Source organism: Prosopis cineraria, unplaced genomic scaffold (genome assembly GCF_029017545.1).
Source record: "Prosopis cineraria cultivar Desert tree isolate PC_DT_omini unplaced genomic scaffold, ASM2901754v1 PC2, whole genome shotgun sequence".
Lineage (NCBI taxonomy): Eukaryota > Viridiplantae > Streptophyta > Magnoliopsida > Fabales > Fabaceae > Prosopis > Prosopis cineraria.
Window position 1 is genome coordinate 3,195,555 of NW_026555333.1, and position 15,076 is coordinate 3,210,630.

Sequence of the window (15,076 nt, forward strand, 5' to 3'; positions counted from 1 at the left end):
CAGTAAATTAATTCCATTTCTTGTCCGGAACAAAAATAACTGGGCGATTATAGTTCCCAATCTGTTGTATTTATCAGTCTTGCAAGAACACACGATAGGCTTGCCACTGTACATTGTGTTCGGGTTCAGTGCATGCAAGTGAGAGAAGACGGCCAATCAAACAAAGTAGACGATGGGGGCAACGCAATTATTGGCGACAACTGGGCATATTAGGAAGGGCAGAGAATATGCAAATTAAATATACTATACAATTATAAGTAGATATGATTATTATTAGACAATAATGGGAATATGGTGGTGGATGATGTTGCGAGCGCATTTTCCTTTCAATTAGGAGAAAGGGATTGGTGATGGGCAATGGTGTTTGGCTTGGTGGTGGAGGCGGCGGAGTGACGCCTCAACAGTCTTCTGTTGCTTTTAACCCCACTCACCCATATAACTATATGCCCCCATTATTATATGACGCAGTTCACCCTCACCTCCCTAACACAACCCAACAATTAATGCTTCACACCAGCACCCTCCTCACCATTGGCTACACATCCTGCTTGTATCCCTTCCTACGATCGTTTTTAACGGTAAGAGTAAGATAATTAATTTACAAAAAGTCTTTAATGACTTATATCGATATGCATGATTTTATCCTATTTTGGATGCATAGAGATTTGGATTTGAGTCAAATTCATTGTTTGGGAAGCTAAATCCAAATTCTGTCTCAATTTTTTTGTAATTTAAAATCCTTTCTAAACTCTTATTATTTTAAATCCTACATTAATTTTTTGTAATTTGGCAATGGCTAGGACCAAACAGTTGTCATCACCGATAGGGACTGGGCCACCATAGTTGATTGAGACCAAACAACCGACATCCACTAGGACTAAACCACCGGTGCCAATCGGGATCGAATTGCCAACTTTCAGCAAGACCAGACTATTGGGGCCAACCTTGATCAGAGCGCAGGAAGCAACCTAGACCAGATCGTCGCCTGTCTAGCACCAACTAGGATTGAATTGCTACATGTGACCAGGTTCAAATGGCAAACTTCCATTTGGATTATACTATTGACGACGATTGAGATCAAAAGGTCGACTTTCACCAAGACTGAATTGTTGGCCTCAACCAGGATAGAACCTCCAATGCCAACTAGGACTGAATAGTTGCTTGCTACTAGGATCAAACAGCTAAATCCCATCATGTCCTAGACCGATGACTTGGATCGAGACCAAACTGGTGACCTCAATCGAGATTGGACCTCTAGCGTCAACCGAGATCTGATCGTCAAAGGTTTGGTCTTAATAGAGGTCATCAATCTTAGTCATGGTAGGAGCCAGCAGTTAGATCTCGATCGCAAGTGGCTATCTAGTCCCTATCGGTGCCGGCGATCTGATCCTAGATGGTGCCGGCAATCTGATCTCAGTCGTCGCTAGCGGTATTGTTCTTTTGAAAGTTTGTTGTTTGATCCTAGTCAACGCTAGCAATCCACTCTGGGTGAAAGTTGGGTATTCGAATTGCTGACGTTGTTTGGGTTGCTTTTAAAGTCTAAAATAAAATTTAAAATTTTACTTAAGATTCAAATAAAAGATTTTAATATAATAATTTAAAAATTTTTATATCATCGGAATGAAAAATTTAAAAACTATAAATTTTAAATGTGAGATTTTAAATCTAAATTCCTAACTCAAATTCACCCATCCAAATGCAACATTAAAGTATCTTACAAATACATGAGTGGTTCTAGAGTGTGCGTGTGACGCACAGGAGCTGTTGGGTTGAAGTAGGACGAGTGGGAAGCAGAGTGGATGATGTATACAGCACAGAGGACCTGCGTATGGTGTCATCAACTAAGTACCTCCAAACAGTGAAATGATTCCAATCATCTTGGCTTCGCGCCTGCCTCCCTCACATTTACACTTTCTACATACCCATCATTTATTTCCTTTGCATCCAACCCTGATGGCATGCTGATATATATCATATTTCACATTAGAATTGGTATCTGTCGCAGAATTACTGCAGCCACGAGTTTAAAGCTGACAGATTATATCCCCACCACATTCTTATCATATATTTAATAGAATGAATAACTGAAGAACAGCAACTACACTTTATTCAAAGAGAATGAACTCGTCTTTGATAGCTCATTTTTCACTCCATGGAAGCATGACAGAGGCAAAAGAAGAATCAGTGATAGTGAAATTGCCTGGCTAAATCTGGTAAACAACATGCATTTATACCAGATAAACAGAGTAGTTTGGTTAATTGTACTCCCAAGCAATAGTTGGGCTTGACCTTGTATACCTTAACTGGGGTTCAGCCTTTTGATCTTATCCTCTTAATTTTGAAGCTTCTGTGAACTTATCATTCAATTTACAGTGCATACAGATAGTTAGTGAAATTAATTGGTTTTCTTGGCAACGTTCAAATAAATGGCCGGGAAGAAGAGAGCATGGTTAACCAAAATGAAGAGTTTATGTTCAGAATATATAGAAATGACGGTATTATAGACTACCGGATGGTGCATATGCTCCTTTTAGTCGGTGGCAATAGCTATATATGTGAAACTTTATCAAAGACAAGGGTCAAATCTGACATCAGCTATTCTAGCAGAGGTTAGTTTCCCTCCTCCCTCAAGTTACTAACAGGAAGTTTCGTGGCACATTCATTGTGCCTCTAGTCCCTATATATATTTCATTACATACATACATACAACAACAACAACAAGCCTTTATCCCACTAGGTGGGGTCGGCTACATGGATTGCAAGACGCCATTGTGCTCTATCATTTATCAAGCTTTTAATAATTAACACTTCAATTGGCAGTGTGAGAACTACTCGTTAATCATAAATTAATTTAGCCCAGCCTAATAAACATCCCTACTTTCTGGTTTGTGATTGACTCAGAAGCATGATCAGTTGGAGTGGCATATAAAGAGAACGCGCAACTATTTTGTAATTTAATAATAACTAGCATCCAAATATAAAGCTAATGTAAAACAGTAGCACGTAGGATGGTCTGTTCTAAGCAAGAATATTCTGCACTATGACACATTGTCATGCTGACTAAATTTTGTTCACTTTTGCTACCAGATTTGGCTGCCATTCTAACTACGGAATCGTACGTCGCCATTTACTGTAGTTCAACCTGAACACAGCATTGTTATCGTTCTAATGGAAATTGTAATGACGCTAAGCTCATATCATTAATTTATACATGAAGAATGAATCTGAATAATAGGCACATTAGAGGCCCGGCCCTAACCCGATTAATCGCATAATCTGTATTTTCTTTTTTCTTTTTACAGAATAATAGTGCAGGATATCCCCTCATTCAAGAATGTTTCAAGAGGTAATCAGTCATTGTGAAAAATTCATTTACTGAAACTGATGTGAAGTTGCACCGCAAAGGGAAATCCGCGGAAGGTTTATGTAATGGATGGACTTCATGATAACAAGAATTGGGACCATGAGATAGTGACTAATGGGTGGCAAGATGTGATTATTGGGCTTTGGAGACGTGGGCTGACATGGAAAGAGATTTTAGGGTATAATAGATGGTGGAAGCAAGTGGAGTGAACTGTGAAGAATTTTGTCTTGTCTCCTCTGACATGCTTCGGCTTCTCTTCTCCTTCCTTTGAAGTTTCTTCCTCTTCCCTCTGCGGCTGCTGCAACTTCTTCATCTGTTTCTCTCATTCTCAGATTTTCTGCACCACTGTTCTGTGATTTTTATAGATAACCATAACAGATTATTTCATGACTTCATTTTACATTGTGAAACGAGATGCATCTCGACTCTTAATTTCTTTGATATTTCACTTAATAAAACCAACCTTAATCTCCCGCCTCTCATGAACAAATGAATGTGATTCATCTTGTTCACCGGGAAGTTCCTGTTTCATTTCTAGAAGTAAAAAGCATGAGGGTGCACGGGCCGAGTAATATAAAGATACGGTTCACCAGTAATTTAAAGGACAAGAATAATAAACAGGTACTGATAGATATCGATGACATCGTCAAGCTAGCTATAGATAAAACTAGTCTCCTAGGGAAAGGCGAACCCCTCCACTGGCTAGAACCTGCTATCTCACAAAAGTGAAAATGCTGCACTTCCAGATCTGAAATGAGTACATGATGAACCAACCTAAGCCAAAATATTTGACACAAAGCGAAGAGACACACCAGTATGTGCATCTATTGGAAAAGAAGGCGGGCATTAGACGGTCTAGAGCTTGGCGTTTGGTTGTTGAGCTTCCATTTTGGATAACTGCAGGTCGAGCTGCACTTGAGCCATGTCGTGAGTAGTAGTGTCTAGCCTGAGATCATCATGATCCTGGAGAGTTGCAGCAGAATTTGGTGGTTTCTGGGGGGATGATGAATCAGGGTGCGATTGGGAGAGGTCCTTGGCTTTACCCCACACGACAGAGTAAAGGCCCAGAGCGATGATGATGGCTCCTATAATACTGTATGGGAGAATGCAGAGACATGGGAATTAATTAATTTTAAAAAAATGAAGAGGGATTGAATGAAGATGATTGATGAAAGTGTGTATATACCTGCCAAGATGGATTTGCTCGCGGAGGAGGAGGGAGCCCAGAGCAGCAACGATGATCATGCAGAGCGGATTGAAGGCTGTTGCGAACACTGGGCCTCTCAGTTGCATCACTACCCCTTGCACATAATATGCTACTCCCGAACTCACTATCCCCTGCATTTATTCTCCCATTCTCACTATTTCTTTTATTCCACCAACTATTGCAGTAATTCGTCTCTCATTTTTACTTTTATAACATGCACTTCAGTTTAATCTTGATTATTTTTTACTCATAAATGTTTTACCAACCTACATGGGTGGAACGCCCACATAAATTGCATTGTTTATGATTTAGGATTAGGACAAATTGTTAATTTTTTATATTATATATCTATGTAGATTGATATCAATGATTAGATTACTAATGAATGTTATTTTATTGAATAAAAAACATAATAAAAATTATAATTTTTTTTAAATTCATGCATATTTTTAGCATAAAGGATTCATATGCTCTCGATAAAATTTATAAAAAGTATACAATGTAATATGTTATTGAAGACTTTATTTTTGAATAAATTGACCCACTGATTGAAAAAAAAATTATATTCAAAAAATATGAACTAAATTTTTAAAAATTTAAAAGCGTGTTGGTTTATATTGATATATAAAGAATTTATTATTAAAAATTTATAAAAAATTTATCATTAATATATAATAATATATTATTGATAAATATAATAAATTAATTATAATGTAAATTATAATAAACATTAGGTTATTTATTTTGGTCAAGAAAGAGTTGGAGTTTTTGTGAATAAATTTGAACATGATAAAACACATCGGGAGCCCAAACTAGATGGCCAAGCAAACAACTGTTAACTGAGATTTGGGTATTCTTCTTATATAAACGCCGACGTAAGGCTGAACTTCCGAAACCCAAGTCTCAAAGATGGAGCCGGAGCCCGGAGGGGCATGTGCGCCCCGAAAAAGCTCATTAACTACTAACTATTAACTATTTAAAAAAAAATGATGATGCCATCCCTCATACGACACTCCCTCAGTTCGCATTTACAAGTTACCTGTGAAAAGTTTTTTTTTTTTATATTTTGATTTATAAGTCAGTTTTTAAAAAAATCATGAAGCATTCAATTACAAGTTACCTAAGAAAGACTGGGACATATGTAAGATGGGATTATAATTAATTGTATTTAATTAAGGATATTTTTTTTTAAATATGGGGTAATTTTAAAGATATGAACTACTCCCTGATCCAATCCCCCCTTTTTATAAAATAAGACCCTATTAACAACTGTCTTTTCTTTTTTTCTGGGCCAAGACTATTAACAACAGTCATGATAGTAAGAAAATTAGTTAAAAATTTAATGCAAGAAATTTTAACAACTTCCCAAAACAATCATTTGATTAGTATAGTTAATTGGAGGGAGGGAGGGAGATGGGAAGGATGGAAAGATCAAAAGTAAAAGAGACAAGAGTATTTGTGAAAATATATCCTAAATGTTTTATTAAATTTTATAAAATATCTTGTATATTAAAAAAATAATAGGTAAGGTCATATAAATAGGATTATACTGAAGAAAGTGATCTTAACTAACTAGCTTAGCGTCCTTAGATTAATTAAATGTGACTTATAAATTGAAAAGAACGAGTATCGTGTTTTTTTTTTTTTTTGGTTAAATAAATTAGTAGGGCAAAGAGAAAGGTGGGGGCGGGGAAACCGTGTAGAGGGGAGCATAGAGACGGTAGTCCAAACCGATGGCCCAGGAGCGTGAGTGAGGCTCCGCCACCAGCGCCACCGCAGTCGCTTGCAAGGAACCGGCCATGCATATCAGCGTCGCCAGTGAGAGCTCCGCCGGGTATCTCTTCACCATCACCGACTGCAATATGTAGAAACCCGACAGAGCCCCGCATCCCATTAGTATGTACAGGGCCCCGCTCGTCTGCCCATGGTTACTGCCGCCGCCGCCGCCGCCTCCTTCATGTTCCGACGCGGCGGCTGAGTGCAATATGCTGAATCCTGGGCCCTTATAGGTAGCCATCACTACTGCCCCTCCAAACGTTACCATCGTCCCCATCACTTTGGCTACGCTCCTTTTCTCCTTCACTTTTATCCTCTCTATCCTGTCTCATCCATGCACACACCATTATTTTCTTATCACTACATCATCACTTAATACTAATCACTACTTAACAACTGCATGCGTTGGCCAATAATTACCGGAAAATGACCGCCAGCAGAAACGTGAAGGACGGGACGGCGTTCACAATAGCTGAAGCAAATGACGCCGACGTGTATTTCATCCCCAAGTAAGTGAAGCTTTGATTGAAAACCGGCCTGATGACACATTCATTTAAATATATCTGATCATATACATGCACCTCATAGAATCAATTTCAGTGCTCATCATGATGAATGCTAAGAGCTCATCGTTTTGGACCATTCAACTCTAATTTTCATGATCCAAATTTATAGCTTTTCAACTTGTGGTTTTAAAATAAAAAATTATTTAAAAAAAAAAAATAAAAGTGAAAGGCTGTAAATGTGGACCATCTAGATTAGATGTAAACAATTTAAAGGCGATGAACTCTTCAATATTCATTTGTATGATGAGTACTAAAACTTGTTTCCACTCAACATGATGGTGCTCTGTGTTGGGGTTTACGTACTCAAGAAATCCCAGTGCCATTATCTGCAGAAAAACTGGGACCGTCATCCTGGGCCTACGTCTCCTGCATCAAAAAAAGAACAAATATCTGTTAAGCTCAATCTCTGATGAAGGAAAACAATTGAAGTAGAGAGAGTGAAGGACCTTTCGAGGAAGAGAGCGAAAGGAGCGAGGAAGAAGGAAGCCATGGAATTACGGTAGACAATGAAGACAAAACGATTCATGCCGCGGTTGAGAACGTCCTTGCCGAAGATGTAGTTGCCGGCCATCCCAAACTGCAGGCCGACCATGAGCAGATACGGCTTTGCTCTGCTCAGCCACCCCATTCCTCTGCTGCTGATCTCTCCCCTCATTTTCCCTATTCTCTCTTCCTCTCTAACCATTTCGCCCATTCTTCTGCTTGTCCTGTCATCACATGTAACCCCAGCCCTTCCTTATATACACCAACTTTTCCATTAAAATATGCCCAATGCTCTTAATTAACGCCCATCTCTCTGCCCTCACAGCATATACATGTACATATGTATATCTCAGCATGCTTTAACCTTAATATTCAATTACTACACTTTACATGTGGAGGTGCTCCTTTTCAAAATTAAACAACTATGTAATTTGCATTGTATGCAATTGAGGCTCTAGTATATATCTTACCGAAAGGGGAAAAAAATTAGAACTTTGTGTTGTGCTGTGTCCACAACGTTATCTATAAGGGAAGACGTCCTACTGGAGGACATGTAACTTTACCCTCTCTATGTTGCTTTAAACCATGCTTAGTTCGATAGACAATGACAATTTAAATAGTGATTGGGTTAAGTACAAAATAAGGTCAGTAGTGGAGCAAACAAATTACATTAGGATATAGTTATCTTTAACTTGATCTAATAATAACGCATGAATTCTCCAATAATAATGTATATAAAATAAAAAGGAAATGCAATAGTGACAAAATCTAAAGAATATAATCTTCTCTAATTGATTGTGTAATTTATTATCTCTACAGCTTTAAAGTGACTATCAATTTTAAATTTGGTGCAGCATAGTCTTTTTATTATTTTTTTCCCCAAGACGGAGACCTTTAATTTCATCATGTCTATGGAAATTTGTAAATGAAAATGACAAAAACGTATTATGTTATCGCCCGAAGAAATAATTATTAGCTGAGTATAGCTCGTTGATTTTTCTTGCACGAATAAATGGTATTAGAATCTTGCTTCGGCGAATTTAGTATTGTGTCACAAGAGCAGGAATCCCTTGCAATAATAGCACACAGATCCAATGATCTTCATGTATTTTATAAGTTTATTCCAAAATTTTGCACAGAACAGGTAAATTTCAATTGCTGAATGAGTGCACCGGCATCACTAATTGCTCACACTTCTTTGTGTTAAATAAATAAACACACACTTAATAATTAAAATTGTTACTCTAAGCTAGTTTCAAATGGATAAAGATAAGGTATGAAGATATGAGTAGAGATCAAAAGCTCAGTTTCTCCTGAAGTCCTGATATTTATGAAAAGAAAAATTAATGCGAGTTATTGTGGTTAATTAGGTTGAATAAAAAAAACTAGCTAGATTTTGAATTAATCTTGAAGTGTTGCACGATTAATTCAACAGTTTATAATGCAGTTGTGGCAACAGTTCCCATTGATATTTGATTAGAAGAATTGTTGTTAATTAGTTTAACATAATATAAGAACTCACGCAATTTAATATGGGAATAAAAAAAATTAAAAAGAAGAAAAGTGACAGGTTAGGTAGTACGTAGTAGGAGTGCATAAACTTGAGACCAATATGTTGTTATTATTATTTTTTTTCGAAGATGACGTTTGAATTTTTTATGAAAATATTATTTAAAACTTTGGTCCTAATTAAAAAAAGGTAGTTAATATAATACTGTATATTATATTATCTTTGGTAAAAAAAGGTAGTTAATATAATACTGTATATTATATTATCTTTGGTCTCAGATACAAGGCACTAACAAATGTCCTTACACAAAGCAACAAAATTGATTAAAGTTAGTTAAATTATTTGAATTTGTAGGAAAAATAGTTTTTCAGATATGTCCTTAATTAATGGTTTATCTTTATTTTTATGAATACTAAACGTACCACTCTCGTTTTTTTTTTAATGAATACTAAATGTATCTTCTTCTTCTTCTTCTTCCAACAAATACTTTAGGACTCTTTGAAATTATTTTTATTTTATTATTTTGAGAATTGATGTTTTGTAAAATATGTTATGAGAATAAAAAATAATAATAAAATTTTTTTTTTCTCATTCTCTCTAGTTCTCCAAAACAATAATTTCAAAACATCTAAAATTTTTTTTATTTTTTTATTTTTCAGAATAATATTTTATTTTTTTGTTTTTTAAAATACATTACCAAACAGATTTTTTTGTTCTTTCCTCAAAACAGGTTTCCAAACATGTCATTTGTATCTAAGACTGGAGATAGCAATTATGATTTCAAGAGCGTAGTGTTTAAGAGGCCAGAATTATCAACAATTTCCTTAATTACAAGGATAATTCAAGTGTTATTCTCTCTTCTGCTTTTTTTTTCGGTTTTTAATGTACGTGGAGTCGTAGTTAATGCTGCAGACTATGCCTTATCTGTGTACCAATTTAATTCCAGATCATCCAGATTTCTTATCTCACCCCACATGAAACTAAACTTTATTCATTGAATCTTATAATTATGGATAAATTGGTCCATTGATCAAAAAAATTCTTATACCTAAAAAATATAGATCAAATTTTTGAAAATTTTGGAGAGTGGCTGGTTTACATTATTTTCAAGAAATTTATCATTGATATACAATAACATATGATTAACAAATAAAATAAATTAATTATAATGCAAAATATAATAAATGTTAGGCTATCTAGTGTAGTTCTATAATATGAGTTATATTTGCAAAAGCCTCCATAATAATATATATATATATATATATATATATATAGATTGGACGATGAAAGATTGGAGAGAGTGGAAGCTAGATATTTTGCGCCTTTCTTTTTTCTTGTTAATTAATTACCACTAAACTTAAAGGCGAGAGGGAGCCTGCAGATATGGATTCAAAGTCATTGATATATTGCATCAGAATTCATTGACAAATTAAGCTTGTGGATAAGCATATAAATTAAAGATAACGTGATACCTGCACATATGGGTCAGATTCGTATTTGTCAAAATAAGAACTTCTTCCAACACAAGTAGTCATAAAGTTGGATTTCCTTTTCTTCCTCTGTAAATAATGTTGATGTTAGTCACTTAACATCTATGAAGATAGCTCATAGTTGTTTTCCAGTTCAGCATGCATACATGTCTGACGAAGACCTCACCCTGAAAGTGAAATCAAGCCTTTATTTTTCATCAATTAGTTAATTGATGAATGATTACTTCTTTCAAATTGAGATCGAGTGCGTTCAAGGTGATAAACATCAAGCTTGCATAGCTAGCTGGGTTTTCGACATCTGCCAGATAAAACCGTTCGTTCCGGATATTTCTACAGAAGCTGAGAGTTCCAAATATGATGGTGGCTTTTAACTTTATTGACGGCTTGTTTGAAAGTTTGGTTTAACTTTTTAGACAAACTAGAGAAAATGTTACCGCACCCAAAGCGCTTTCATTTTGTCTTGGCATCTTCTTGGTGCTTTGGTGCCTGTATCGCACTTATAATTTGGAAGTGCATGTACTCGATTAATGTATTACAGAGAACGAACTTTATGAACTTCAATTACTGTGATTGGTCCAGAAGCTTTTGGAATTGCTGATGTGTTAGAGGATCACTACTTCAAGGATTTCCGAGGATGAAATATAATGCTTAGGTTGAAGTTAAAATACTATATGTGCCGATTCGATATTGCGAAATGGGACGTATCCAACAACTTTTGGGTAACATCTATAAAAGACTTGTAACTATGAAAGAACATTAAAAAAGCGGAGTGATCTCTTGACTCTGTGACGATTGACGAACTCATTTTGTGCGCGTATTAGTTTACGATTAATGTGCGAAAGATGCGCACGCACCAGTGACACCATGGATTTATGCTTCCAATTGTCACTTGTTAGAAAAATGGATTTGTTATTAATTATTAAAAATTTAAAACTTAAAATATGAACCATTCGAATTAGGTTTGGATACTTCGTTTCTCATTGTAACAATGAGCACTAGATAATTTGGTTCAACAATCAACTCTATGAATTTTATTGAACATCTCTCTTGATATAGCTCACTATGATCATCTACCCTTGTATTAGAGATAGAGAAGTTAAAGAAAGTCCCACATCCATTGTTGCACCCAAATCGTGCCTTCTCAAAGAAGGAAGGTCAATAAATATAAGACAATCGGAGTTGTCACCAAAATTTTTAAAAAAACCTTGAAAAATTATATAATAAAAAAGATGATATGCGAAAAAGGTTCGGGAGTCAATTGTGTGTACGGAAGGTGTTAGATACCCTACGACACCTATTCATAAGAATGATTATCCTAAGTTAATGGCATAAATTAATTGACCTTTCAATAATATCTTAATTACCCTTTATATTCACATAAAAAAAAAAGAAACAAAATAACAATTTAAAATAAATTATTTATTTATAAAGGAAGACTTGACCTAGGATCAAAGTCTAAGGCTTATGTACCCTGTAATGAGGATCAAAGTCCACATATTTTGAAATATTATTATTTAGGTTTTCTTTTAATTTTTTTATTAATTTATTTTATGAAGAGAATATTATTTTAGGTTGTATTATTTTTTTAAAATGAAAATTTTTTCCTTGGAAATACCTTTAGGTAAGAGGAAAATAACATGTACTACAACCTGTGATAATTTAATATCACTCATAGTTCACTAATTGACATTTTAAGTGCACACAATAATTTAGTATCACTTACAATCCACCTGTTGATACTCTAAATGCACATGGTGATTTAACATCACTCATGGCAAACTCTAAAGAAATTTTTAAAATAAATTTTCTATAAAGTAATTTAATTATGATATTTGTGGTAACTTAGTGTCACTCATGATATCTTATTTGATATTTCTATTGATACACGATGATTTAGTATTACTCGTGGATCCTAAAAACATACCCTTAAATTTTAATATTTTTTAAAATTTTTGACACTTAATATATGCGGTGATTTAATATCACTCACTTTATTAATGTATCAAATACCCACGGTGATTTAGTATCACTCATGGTTACCCTTTTTAAAAAATATAAGAAGATTAGAAGAATATTTTATCATCAAGACTATGTAATAAGTTATAATATATTATTCTCACAACTTTTAACAAAAAAAAAAAAAAAGAGGAAGAGTAAGCATCAAAATAGTATAGATATAGCGTCTTCTCATATATAAGATGATGATTAAAAGAGTCTATGTGCCATGCTAGTTTACGATAAACTCATAGCAAAGATCAATTACATTAATAAATAAACAAAAAAAAAACAAACAAACAAAGAAGAGTCATTTCAAATCCAAACCAAGAATCTGTATAGGAAACGTAAGTTTCAAAAAACGAGACGCTAACACTAGGTGAGAAGCAAATACCTGAAGTTCAAGAATAAGATGCCCACCAATCATTAGCTGTCATGCACATAGCGGAAAGGATTCAACAGGGCTTTAATATTGACTCAAGAAGGTTTGTTTTTTTAATTTTACCCATTCACCACGCAAAGCTAGAAGAATAATGAAAAAGAATCACTCACCTTCAAAATCTTGCAAATGCCTTTTGTCATCTCCTTGTAGGATTTTCCCTCTAAATTTATCCTCATCTATTTCTTTTTCTATGCTATCTCTTTTATAAGCCTTAATTAGGGTTTTTTTCCTCTTAATAATAGAATCAAGCATATTAAGGCAATTTTTATTTTGACTTTTCTTCATTATTTCATATTTTAAATTTACATTAAAGGCATTCAATTCGATAGCAACAAAAATGAAGGGATTTGGGAGTCAATAAAAAAGGAAAAAATTTTCTTTTAAAGTTATGAAAATATTATTTTATTTTTTTAAATTTTTTATAAAATTATATTTTTTCCTTATTTATTTAATTTACACAATTTTATTAGATTTTTTATTTATTTTTGATTTACATCTAAAAACTCCAAACAAAATACGATGTTCACATCTATAAATCAAAAGATAAATTAAGGATATATAAAATTCAAGATGTGTTTAAAGTTTAAATTAAAATGCCTTTCTATCTTGTCATTTTAAAATGTGAGACTTTCTTTGACTTTTTTATCTCGAATACCTTGTAACTCCTCATGGTTTGATTAGACAACTAATTCTTCAGATTATAAAGGTTCTTTTATATATATATATATTTATATATTTATATATATTAATCGTTAACTTTGAAAATAGGATAAACAAGGGGTTAAACAAGAAGTCCTCCATTTTCATAATTGAACCACGGACTAATAATATTCCAAAATTAGGTCTGGAAAGGTAAGATATAAGTAAACGTGCCGTGTCCTTTTCCACAATATGCACTTATTAGTCACTTTCTTTTTACAAAAGGACAGATTGCGTTAATTAAAGTCGAAGAGTACAAAATCTTCTCATACGATTCTCAATTGTTTGCTGTGAAAAGTTATGTTACAGTTGGTTGGAATGGTCCTTGTAAATATGTTTTTTTCATATTGATCAATTATAGTTTGTCACCGCTGGAGATTTATTGCTCATCAATTTCTTTCTCAAAAGTCTCTTCGATCATCTTCTCTTCAAAATCTAGAAACTGTATAAATATTTAATTTAAAATATCTAAGAGTAGTGCTCGCCAAACAAGCACATAAATAAATAAAAACATTATCTCATCAATAATTTTAATAATATCACAAGAGATCTTTAAATTTATAACAAAGATTACATCTTTAAAAAAAAAGGCACATGTTGATTTGAGTTTATTAAAAAAAAATGCAGAGAAGCAAAAATAATAATAATTAATACCTTTCTCAAAATTTATAATATCTGCAAATAGTGATGAGCATTTACCCACCCTCACTTCCATTTCATGTAGCCAGCCTCCAGGTATGGATACTCCTAGTTAAAGAGATGAGCACATTTTTAAATCAAATAAGCAATTAACTTTTAAAAGTAAAACCAAATCAGATGGATGCGCCACGTATTCAAAAAAAAAAAAGTACGGCAATTATGTTAGAAAGTTAATATGTTATACGTTGGGTGCCCATTATAACAACCACTAGTTTTTTAAAAGTATAGGCAAAAGCACCTCCCGAGATGAATATGAAACTAAAGCTTGATTTGGCAGATGAGGTTTATGGCCTGCGTTACGGAAGAGATGTTCATAGATTGAATAGTTCATTTGTGCTTGGTTGAAGTATATAGAAAGCTAGCCTATAAGATCGTGAGTGGTGCAGCTCAGCCATTCCCATCAGGATGAATTGGAGAGAGAAGGGAACAGAAAATATATGCTCTGCAAAGAAGAGGCGGCCATGGAGGAGGGAAAGTTTAAAGCCAAAAGCAGAGGAAGACTGAGGAGAAACGTACGTACAAAAAGAAGAAGAACCACAAACTCGAAATATTTTCCCTTGGATCTGATAAAAAAGGTAGTGGAGTGAATATCTAATTGGATGCCCTGATTGAGGTCCAAAGCATTATTGTCAAAAGAAGAGTTATTTTTATCATCCTTTTAGTTCGTTAAAGTGATTTTCTTTGAAAACTCAGCAATAATTTTGGTCCATCATAAGGGACATACCAAGAAATTTTTTTCCCCGTATAATAGGTATTGGCGCTATCAGTCAGATATAATCTATCCACTATAACATGACCAAGAAACAAAAACGATGCTTTTATAGAATATCTTGTTTGCTTTGTTG

The 15,076-nt window shown here is 34.1% G+C and overlaps 1 protein-coding gene and 1 long non-coding RNA gene across 3 annotated transcripts; one reads left to right on the top strand and one right to left on the bottom strand.

Moving 5' to 3' along the window:
* Window positions 1-463: 463 nt before the first annotated feature.
* LOC129301336 (uncharacterized) lies at window positions 464-1,995 on the top strand. The gene is made up of 2 exons (XR_008590963.1): window positions 464-578; window positions 801-1,995. It is a non-coding gene; the product is annotated as an uncharacterized LOC129301336 (long non-coding RNA).
* Window positions 1,996-3,357: 1,362 nt separating this feature from the next.
* On the bottom strand, window positions 3,358-7,795 carry LOC129301645 (WAT1-related protein At4g08290-like). 2 transcript variants are annotated; one of them, XR_008591061.1, is made up of 7 exons: window positions 7,360-7,795; window positions 7,217-7,279; window positions 6,768-6,884; window positions 6,268-6,670; window positions 4,551-4,702; window positions 3,828-4,457; window positions 3,358-3,714 (listed from the first exon to the last, which is right to left on the bottom strand). XR_008591061.1 is itself a non-coding variant. In XM_054940219.1 (6 exons), the coding sequence occupies exons 1-6, from the start codon at window positions 7,605-7,607 to the stop codon at window positions 4,220-4,222; spliced, it is 1,221 nt and encodes a 406-aa protein (XP_054796194.1). In that variant the 5' UTR covers window positions 7,608-7,795; the 3' UTR covers window positions 3,358-4,219. The 2 variants fall into 2 exon arrangements, 1 of the variants encoding a protein (XP_054796194.1); XM_054940219.1 differs by having other exon boundaries at window positions 3,358-4,457.
* Between the last annotated feature and the right edge of the window lie 7,281 nt (window positions 7,796-15,076).

What these genes read in the sequence shown, in the direction of transcription:
- LOC129301645 (XM_054940219.1), bottom strand. Translation starts at nt 7,607, where the DNA reads ATGGGCGAAATGGTTAGAGAGGAAGAGAGAATAGGGAAAATGAGGGGA. An exon ending in ATGGCACTGGGATTTCTTGA is followed by an intron (nt 6,885 to 7,216) that starts GTACGTAAACCC and finishes ATGTGTCATCAG; the next exon opens with GCCGGTTTTCAATCAAAGCT. An exon ending in CTGCTGGCGGTCATTTTCCG is followed by an intron (nt 6,671 to 6,767) that starts GTAATTATTGGC and finishes TGGATGAGACAG; the next exon opens with GATAGAGAGGATAAAAGTGA.